This window comes from Mustelus asterias, chromosome 25 (genome assembly GCF_964213995.1).
Source record: "Mustelus asterias chromosome 25, sMusAst1.hap1.1, whole genome shotgun sequence".
Lineage (NCBI taxonomy): Eukaryota > Metazoa > Chordata > Chondrichthyes > Carcharhiniformes > Triakidae > Mustelus > Mustelus asterias.
In genome coordinates, this window is record NC_135825.1 from 11,241,405 (window position 1) to 11,251,003 (window position 9,599).

Consider the following 9,599-nt stretch of genomic DNA (forward strand, 5'->3'; position numbering starts at 1 on the left):
AGCCCCTTGAGGCTACGCCGCTATTTAATAAGATCACGGCTGATTTGTTCCTGTTGAGTTTCACATTCCCATCTCCCCTCGGTAACTTGTGATTCCCTTACCCAACAATAAAAAGATTCAATGACCCCCGGCTTCCATTACCATAACAAAACTGAAGTAAATGTGATTGCTTCAAGTTTATGTTCAATTGTGAATAAAATGGAGAACTGTTGGGTTATAAGATTTTTATTTCAGAAAATCATTACTGCAGCTAGGTACAAAAACACAACTTAATCTGTTCTTCGACAGCGAGTACTCAAAATCCTCTCACGATAACGATGAGCGATTTGTTATAGTGTATAGACAAAGAAGTTCCAGTGAATCCATTCTTAACTGTGGACGCTCTGTAGTAAGGTAATGTTGTCTCCTTTCAGCATAACACGGCCTGAAAGAGAAAAAAAAACTTAATAGAAACAGCCTTCGGTTAAAATAAATGACTGCTTCCACTTCAACACAGGAGGCTGCCATTTGGCCTGTCGAGCCTGTGCTAGCTCTTTGCAAGAGCAACTTAGCTTGTCTTACTCTTTCCCCTCACGTCTATATTTCCCTTCAGCTGCTTATCCCATTTATTTTTAAAAGCTGCGACTGAATCTGTCTTTACCATCCTTTCAGGCAGTAGACACCTGATCATAAGCACAGGCGGTGTAAAACTGTTCCTCAGGTGTGCCTCAGGGATTGGTGCCGGGTCCACTGTTATTTGTCATTTATATTAATGATTTGGATGAGAATATAGGGGGCATGGTTAGTAAGTTTGCAGATGACACCAAGATTGGTGGCATAGTGGACAGTGAAGGTTATCTAGGATTGCAATGGGATCTTGATCAATTGGGCCGTGGGCTGACGAATGGCAGATAGAATTTAATTTAAATAAATGCGAGGTGATGCATTTTGGTAGGTCGAACCAGGGCAGGACTTACTCAGTTAATGGTAGGGCGTTGGGGAGAGTTATAGAACAAAGAGATCTAGGGGTACATGTTCATAGCTCCTTGAAAGTGGAATCACAGGTGGACAGAGTGGTGAAGAAGGCATTCGGCATGTTTGATTTAATTGGTCAGAACATTGAATACAGGAGTTGGGACGTCTTGTTGAAGTTGTAGAAAAGATTGGTAAGGCCACACTTGGAATACTGTGTACAGTTCTGGTCACCCTATTATAGAAAGGATATTATTAAACTAGAAAGAGTGCAGAGAAGATTTACCAGGATGCTATCGGGACTTGATTGTTTGAGTTATAAGGAGAGGCTGGATAGACTGGGACTTTTTTTCTCTGGAGCATGGGAGGTTTAGAGGTGATCTTATAGAGGTCTATAAATTAATAAAGGGCATAGATCAGCTAGATAGTCAATATCTTTTCCCAAAGGTAGGGGAGTCTAAAACTAGAGGGCATTGGTTTAAGGTGGGATACAAAAGTGTCCAGAGGAGCAATTTTTTCACACAGAGGGTGGTGCGTGTCTGGAACAAGTTGGCAGAGGCAGTAGTAGAGGCGGGTACAATTTTGTTTTTTAAAAAGCGTTTAGACAGTTACATGGGTAAGATGGGTATAGAGGGATATGGGCCAAACTTGGCAATTGGGTCGAGCTTAGGGTTTAAAAAAGGGGCGGCATGGACAAGTTGGGCCGAAGGGCCTGTTTCCATGCTGTAAACCTCTATGACTCGTTACCTTAGGTTTCTTTGCCAATCACTTTAAATCTGTGTCCTCTAGTTCTTGACCCATACGCCAATAGAAACACTCTCTTTCTAACTACTCTTTTCAGAGTAACCAAACATTGCCAAGGTGCCGACGTTGGACGCCTGCCTCCAGATCCACTAACTCGGAACAACTTCGGAAGCAAAGCTGGTAAATGTAGCCCAAGTCAACTTGGGTTAGATAGCAGCAGCTGCTACACCCAAGGCAGAAGGTTGGGGATTCAAATTCTCCTCTTAAAATTCAGACAAAATCTACTTTTCAAGGACTGGGCATTCTTTCAGATGAGATGTTAACCCACAGGTGCCATAAAGATGTGCTGGTTGGGTGCATTGGCCATGCTAAATTCTCCCTCAGTGTACCCAACTAGGTGTGGCAACTAGGGGATTTTCACAGTAGTAACACATTGCTGTGTTAATGTAAGAAGTCTCACAACACCAGGTTAAAGTCCAACAGGTTTATTTGGCAGCACTAGCTTTTGAAGTCTCAGGCCCCTCGGGTTAGTCATGGCACAAATCAATTCTGGCCTCACAGATTGCCTGGATCCACTACAGTTCGCCTACCGCTGCAACAGGTCCACAGCAGATGCCATCTCCATGGCCCTGCACTCAACCCTGGAACTCCTACACAACAAAGTCACCTATGTCAGACTCTTATTTAATCGACCACAGCTCAGCCTTCAACACCATGATTCCGACAAAACTCATCTCCAAACTCCATGGCCTGGAGCTTGGCTCCTCCCTCTGCAACTGGATTCTAAATTTCCTAACATACAGACCTCAATCAGTAAGTATAGGCAACACCCCCTCCACGAGCATCCTCAACACCGGTGCCCCACAAGGCTGTGTCCTCAGCCCCCTACTATACTCCTTATACACTTTTGACTGTGTGGCCAAATTCTCCTCCAACTTGATTTTCACGTTTGCTGATGACACCACCGTAATAGGTCAGATCTCAAACAATGATGCTTTCTGAGTACAGGAAAGAGAGAATTTGGTGAACTGGTGCAACGACAATAATCTCTCCCTCAATGTCAACAAAATGAAGGACATAGCCATCGACTTCAGGAGAGTAGTGGACGACATGCCCCTACATGTCTGCATGAATGAGGACCAAGTGGAAATGGTCGAGAGCTTCAGGTTTCGAGGTGTGCAGATCACCAACCTGTCCTGGTCCCTCCATGCCGACGCTATTGTTAAGAAAGCCCGCCAACACCTCTACTTTCTCAGAAGAGTAAGGAAATTTGGCATGTCCGCTACGACTCTCACCAACTTTTACAGATGCACCATAGAAAGCATTATTTCTGGTCGTGTCACAGCTTGGCATGGTTCCTACTTTGTCCAAGACCGCAAAAAACTACAAAGGGTCGTGAATGCAGCCCAGTCCATCAGCCTCTGATCCAGTGACTCTGTCCACACTTCCCACTGCCTTGGAAAAGCAGCCAGCATAATGAAGGACCCCACACACCACGTGCATACTCTCTTCCACCTTCTTCCGTCAGGAAAAAGTCTGAGGACATGTACCAACCGATTCAAGATCAGCTTCTTCCCTGCTGCCATCAGACCTTTGAATGGGCCTACCCCGATTTTTCTCTACACCCTAGGTATGGCTGTAACATTCCATTCTGCTCTCTCTCCTTTCCTTCTCTACGAACGGTATGCTTTGTCTATATAGTATGCAAGAAACAATACTTTTCACTATATACTAATACATGTGATAATAAATCAAATCATTTAGCCACCTGGTCAAGGCAATGATTCAATAAGCTTTAAATATCAAAAGTAGCCGAATGCATACTTCAACAAGTATCAGTGAAACTGTACCTGCTGTACAGGTACACTGTGTACCACTCGGTAGTTATTACTTTGAAGTACTTTTGATATCAGTCATTCTGATATCACTACATAATCTAGTTGAATGACAAGTCAAATTAACATTTTAGCAGCACAACACAACCAAATTTCAATAATTCAAAAAAGAGACACCAAACCTTCCAGATGAATTACACCAGGATGGAGTATTTTCTGCCTCTTTTGTTCCAATTTTTCTACATAACTCACATTCAGGGTAGATTTTCAGTGCACCTTCTCTGCCCACTCTCTTCCTCTTCAGTACTTGTGGCAGAGACTGCCATGCCAGAGTAGGATGGTTTTAACACAAGAGTTTACCACCATAGCGCAAACCATTGTATTATAAGATGGAAGGCTGCCACTTTAATATCTAGTAAGTGAGTAGAGTGTCAGCAAACTATTTATCATTGGGTGTGCAACACAATCAGACCCAAATCTCTAACATCTTGAATTCCTGTCCTAAGTTAGCAATCAGGAGCAGCGAGTCTTGCTGACTTTCTTTTGTGCCAGTCTTCAGGAGTTGAAACCAACTGTAACGACACTGGCTGTGGTCAGTTAACTCAAATGTTTTCCACTTGGCGCATTTACCACCATGTTATGCAGATCGATTGAGGTTATTTCAGATACTTACTCCATCGCAGCAGTTTGACATGGCCACCTAGCTGCAATCCAACGCAAGTCCACCTTAATTTATTCCTTTTTCAGAAGGATGAAATCTCAAAGCACTAATGAGAATTTTGGTGGAGAAATCAGAGGAAAGAGTGTGTCTGAAGGAGGACACATTTGGCAAATTGCAAATGAGGACAGGCGCTACACACAATTTGTTCCAGCTGTTCATTAATAAAGATACACCACTGGAAGACCAGGGCCATAATAACCATGTTATGTCACTGGTCCAGGTTAATGCTGTGGGGACATAGATTCATATCAGGACATGGCAGCTTGTGGAATTAACATTCAATTAATAATTCCAAAATACAAAGCTGGTCTCAGCGATGGCGATCATAACTATCAATTGTTACCTATGTAGTTCATTAAAGCCCCTTAGGGAACGAAATCTGCCATCCTTATCTGGTTTGGCCTACACGTGACTCCAGGCCCACAGCAACGTGGCTGACTCTTAGCTACCATTGGAGGTGGCCTAGCAAGCCACTCACTTAAAGGGCAAATGGGGATGGACACAACAAGTGCTGGCCTTGCCACTGATGCCCACATCCCATGATAGGATAAAGAAAGAAAAACTTACCCAATGGCTTTCTTGATTTTGATTTCATGTGAATTTCCTCTGCATCATCCAAAACAAGGTTCATGTATTCATCAAAGCCCTAAGGTTAAAAAAAAACAACTTAATTACTTTCCACAACAGCTGGGCCTGTCACTTGCCAAACGTAGGGTAGAGGAGAAATCGCAAACCAGGATCAAAATTCACAGTAACCTTGGGCTAAAATAGTACCAGCCCTGCGCCAGAATTGTGCAACAAACTACAAGTAATGGGCTTTATTTGAAACAGAGACTTCTATAGCTAGAGTACAGGCTCAACAGAGAGCTTCAGAAAATATGTTGGAACAGATTCTTACCAATTGCGCTCGATATGTCTTTTATTCTTTATGTCATCTCCTTTTGCACCCCAATGAGGTAAATAATCAGGTATCGTGGCAGTAATTAAGTCAAATATAAAATAAATGAAGGGCATAGATCAGCTGGATCATCAATATCTTTTCCCAAAGGTAGGGGAGTCAAAAACTAGAGGGCATAGGTTTAAGGTGAGAGGGGAGAAATACAAAAGGATCCAGAGGTGCAATTTTTTCACACAGAGAGGGTGGTGAGTGTCTGGAACAAGCTGCCAGAGGTAGTAGTAGAGGCAGGTAAAATTTTGTCTTTTAAAAAGAATTTAGACAGTTACATGGGTAAGATGGGTATAGAGGGATATGGGCCAAATGGGACTAGCGTAGGGGTTTTAAAAAAAGGGCGGCATGGACAAGTTGGGCCAAAGAGCCCGTTTCCATGCTGTAAACCTCTATGACTCTATAAATGCTGCCCTCAGTAAGCTAATCTTCTTACTAGTGTTTGAGATCAAACCTCAACTCCAACTGAAAACCAGTAACTTGCCTAAACTATACAAAACATTTTGCAATTGATTGAGAGAGAATATTTACCAGGGCACCAGACCACTGATCCTCAAGTAGCGCCATAGTATCTAATATCCACTGCAACTGCCAGACAACACAACAGTTGAACATCTCATAAGGATGATGCCAATTTAAGGCACTACCCAAGTCGTTGATTATAAAAGATACAAGAGCACAACCCTGCACATTGAAAATAAATGGAGGGGGGGGGGGGGGTATTGGTGACAGTGAACAAGGGTTAGGTATTGGTGACAATGAACAATTAAATTAAACCACTATCACTCAGTTTTGTACCTGCCCCAATGGAAAAAAGGGTACATCAGAAAAATTAATGGAATCATATTTAGAATCAACAGTGGCCTACTCCTGCTTCTATTTTCTATGTCATTGGTGATTAGATTCACTTAGTGCAATTCCAGACTTTCTGGCCAATTACTAGCCAAAAGAACCTGTTTGGCTTTCCACTATCCCAGTTAGCAGCACATTGGGACTCCAGCTTAAATTTCGTACTTACAATTATACAGCCTTCTATCCTCATGTTGACTTGTTCATATAACCACACTTGGATCCTGGATCGCTAGAGTAAAGAAAAAAGGTATTTTAAGCTAGGAATAAATTATTTAAAGATATTTGAATTCCTGCTTGAATAAAACAGCACCCCTAAACAATGCAGTGCCCCCTCAGAAATGAACTGAAGTCTAGATTTTGTGCTCAAGTCTCTGGAATGGAGTTTGAACTCATGACTCTAGAACTAGTGTAGCAAAGTCATTAATGAGCTGCATTTATTTATCAGGGCAACGATTAAATATCACTACGCAAGGCTTAATTATGGAAAAGATGAAAATAAAATGACATGTACTTACATTTTGAAGGTATCTGAAAATAAGATTCTGTTGCATTTCCAGTTAAGGAATGCAGACACATTCAAGTTATACAGTAAGCCTCTCTGCAGCAAAATCTGGATATACCTAACACATTCTCTACAACCAGTCCATGGCATGCTCACCACCCGAATGCAATTATATTAGTGCTACCTCAAATTGCTCACAAACACAGCATGTGACCCAACTTGCCTATAAACTTCCCCAGATGGATTTATTCACATACATCGAGTGAGTGGTGGGAACCTATTCAGCTACAAAGACCATCACAAACTCAATGCTATCCTAACCCAACATCCACAGACACACATTTCCAGAAGGCATTGCTGGGGATCAGGAAGAGTAACTCAGACCACTTTCCTCTCCTTACCCAGCTGAATTAAATTCAACAGTCATGTCTATGCCTGGCTCTGGTCAAAGTCAGCAAAGCAAGGTTGTTCCTGATTTGTATTGGACAGCCACTCCACCATCTGGGTGAGATTCTGCCCCAATAACTAAAACAATTATTGTCGGAACCTAATCTGGCTGACAGCTTTTGATTCTGTATGTCCGAATTCGGTATGCCCTAGTCCAAGCCCACATTTATCACAGAAACGGCCCAAGTAAATGTGTCACCAACATAGAAACTTCCTAAGTAAAGATATCAACACTGCACTGTCCTATCTCTTCTGATGCCTTCATTTTGAGGATTGAAGGATATGACTAAAACACTCTTACATGGGAAGTTGCCTGTATAAACATGGATCTAGGAACTTATAATGCTAATATTGCTGACTTTGAAACGATGCAATTACTTAAATCTGCATTCCCTGTTTCATTCACTCCATGGCATTTAACCTAATTTCACCAAAAGCACCACTTCTCTTGATGAAAGAGCAACGCTCCAAAAGCTTGTGATTTCAAATAAACCAGTTGGACTATAACCTGGTGTCGTGTGACCTCTCACCGTGTCCATTTCAGTCCAACATCTTCACCAAAAGCCTATGCACTTTATTCATCCATCAACTTTGGCTCCCAGTCAAGCAATGTCATAGAATCCCTACAGCGCAGGAGGCCATTCAGCCCATCGAGTCCACCTAACCCGCACATCTTTGGACTGTGGGAGGAAACTGGAGTACCTGGAGGAAACCCACGCAGACACAGAGAGAATGTGCAAACTCCAAGCAGACCGTCACCCAAGGCCAGAATTGAACTCGGGTCCCGAGTGCCGGCAGTGCTGACCACTGTGCCACCGTGCGCTATTTAAGTGCAAACTGGACTCGGTTGGGTCTTGCCACGTGCAACCCAATAGCTGAGTGGATATAAAATTAATTTAATACTGAAACCTGTCCAGGCCTCTCCTCACCGAACACGAAACGTAGTCACAGAGCAATACAGCACGGAAACAGGCCCTTCAGCCCAATCAGTCCATGCCGACCATGCTGCCCTCCCAGCTAGTCCCAATTGACCACGTTTGGCCCATATCCCTCTAATCCTTTCCCATCCATGTAGTTATTCAAATGCTTTTTAAATGCTGTTGTTGTACCTGCATCAACCACTTTCTCTGGCTGCTTATTCCATATACGCATCACCCTCTGCATGAAGAAGTTGCCCCTCAGGTCTCTTTCAAATCTTTCCCCATCTCATCTTAAACTTGCCCCCAGTTTTCAATTCCTCTTCCCTGGGAAAAGACTATGTGCGTTCATCCTATCCATGCTGATTTTATACATTTCCCACGCTGCAAACCAAGTTATTTAACGTTTCGACATCAATCCGCTTCTCAGCTTTAAGTGGAAAATGGAGAGGCTCTTTTTAAACAAAAGAATGTTTAAGGCCCCGGCTTCGAGCTGAATGATGATGGAGTTGGTGTGAGGGGCAAGGCTCACTCCATCAAGCAGCTGGTTAACACACATGGATGAACGCACATAGTCTTTTCCCAGGGAAGAGGAATTGAAAACTAGAGGGCATAGGTTTAAGATGAGAGGGGAAAGATTTAAAAGGGAGCTGAAGGACAACTTCTTCACGCAGAGGGTGATGCGTATATGGAATAAGCTACCAGAGAAAGTGGTTGATGCAGGTACAACAACAACATTTAAAAAGCATTTGAATAACTACATGAATGGGAAAGGATAAGAGGGATATGGGCCAAACGTGGTCAATTGGGACTAGCTGGGAGGGCAGCATGGACCTGTTGGGCTGAAGGGCCTGTTCCCGTGCTGTATTGCTCTGTGACTCTGTTTAGTGTGGGAGTGAGGAGAGGCCTGCACAGGTTTCAGTATTAAATTAATTTTATATCCACTCAGCTATTGGGTTGCACGTGGCAAATCCCAACCGAATAGACAGGGGCAGAGAGCGCGGCTCCGGCTAAAAACAGGGCCCGAAGGCCCGGACTCCCCGAGACCCGGGCTTCAGAGGCCCAGCTACAATCCAACCTCGCCGTCCGCCTCCCTCAGTCTCCGTCCCCATCTCCCCCGCCCCGCCGCCGGCTGAAGGATACGATGGGCTGCACCATCACTTTCTGCACTTTCTGAGCCTGCCCGCGGTACGCCATGTCGCCGGGCTCCGGGAAGGCAACGAGGAAACAAAATGGCGGCGGCGGCGCTGGCTTCCTCCCGCCGCCCGCGCGAGGGACCCTGGGAGCGGGGAGGCGGGGCCCCGCGACCTCTGACTCCCCCCGCGCGCCCGCTGCCATGCCAACCAGGTGGGGGCGGGGCCTGAGGGAGGCACCCTCCAGGTGGGGGCGGGGCCTGAGAGGGAGGCACTCTCCAGGTGGTTCCATTGATCTGGAGTTGCCAACCCGCCCAGGAATTGGAGCTCAATCTTTCAGACACTGCTAGCTGCAATCCTGGAGAAACATTAAAAAAATAGTGTGTTTTGGTGACTTTGAACATTTCTCCTCGCCCAGTAATGCAAATGGGAAAAAGGCTGTTTTACTAACAGTAATGATGTGGAGATGCCGGCGTTGGACTGGGGTAAACACAGTAAGAGCTTTAACAACACCAGGTTAAAGTCCAACAGGTTTATTTGGTAGCAAATGC

At 44.3% G+C, this 9,599-nt stretch overlaps 1 protein-coding gene across 1 annotated transcript; it reads right to left on the reverse strand.

Annotated features, from left to right (window-relative positions):
- Window positions 1–209: 209 nt before the first annotated feature.
- On the reverse strand, window positions 210–9,207 carry snrpe (small nuclear ribonucleoprotein polypeptide E). The gene is made up of 5 exons (XM_078242058.1): window positions 9,059–9,207; window positions 6,565–6,591; window positions 6,216–6,278; window positions 4,819–4,897; window positions 210–424 (listed from the first exon to the last, which is right to left on the reverse strand). The coding sequence occupies exons 1-5, from the start codon at window positions 9,110–9,112 to the stop codon at window positions 369–371; spliced, it is 279 nt and encodes a 92-aa protein (XP_078098184.1). The 5' UTR covers window positions 9,113–9,207; the 3' UTR covers window positions 210–368.
- Between the last annotated feature and the right edge of the window lie 392 nt (window positions 9,208–9,599).

Excerpts from the sequence above, each read along its gene's own strand:
- snrpe (XM_078242058.1), bottom strand. The coding sequence starts at position 9,112 with ATGGCGTACCGCGGGCAGGCTCAGAAAGTGCAGAAAGTGATGGTGCAG. Across the intron at positions 6,279-6,564 it reads TTTTCAGATACCTTCAAAAT|CGATCCAGGATCCAAGTGTG; the intron begins GTAAGTACATGT and ends TCTTTACTCTAG. Across the intron at positions 425-4,818 it reads AAAATCAAGAAAGCCATTGG|GCCGTGTTATGCTGAAAGGA; the intron begins GTAAGTTTTTCT and ends TTTCTCTTTCAG.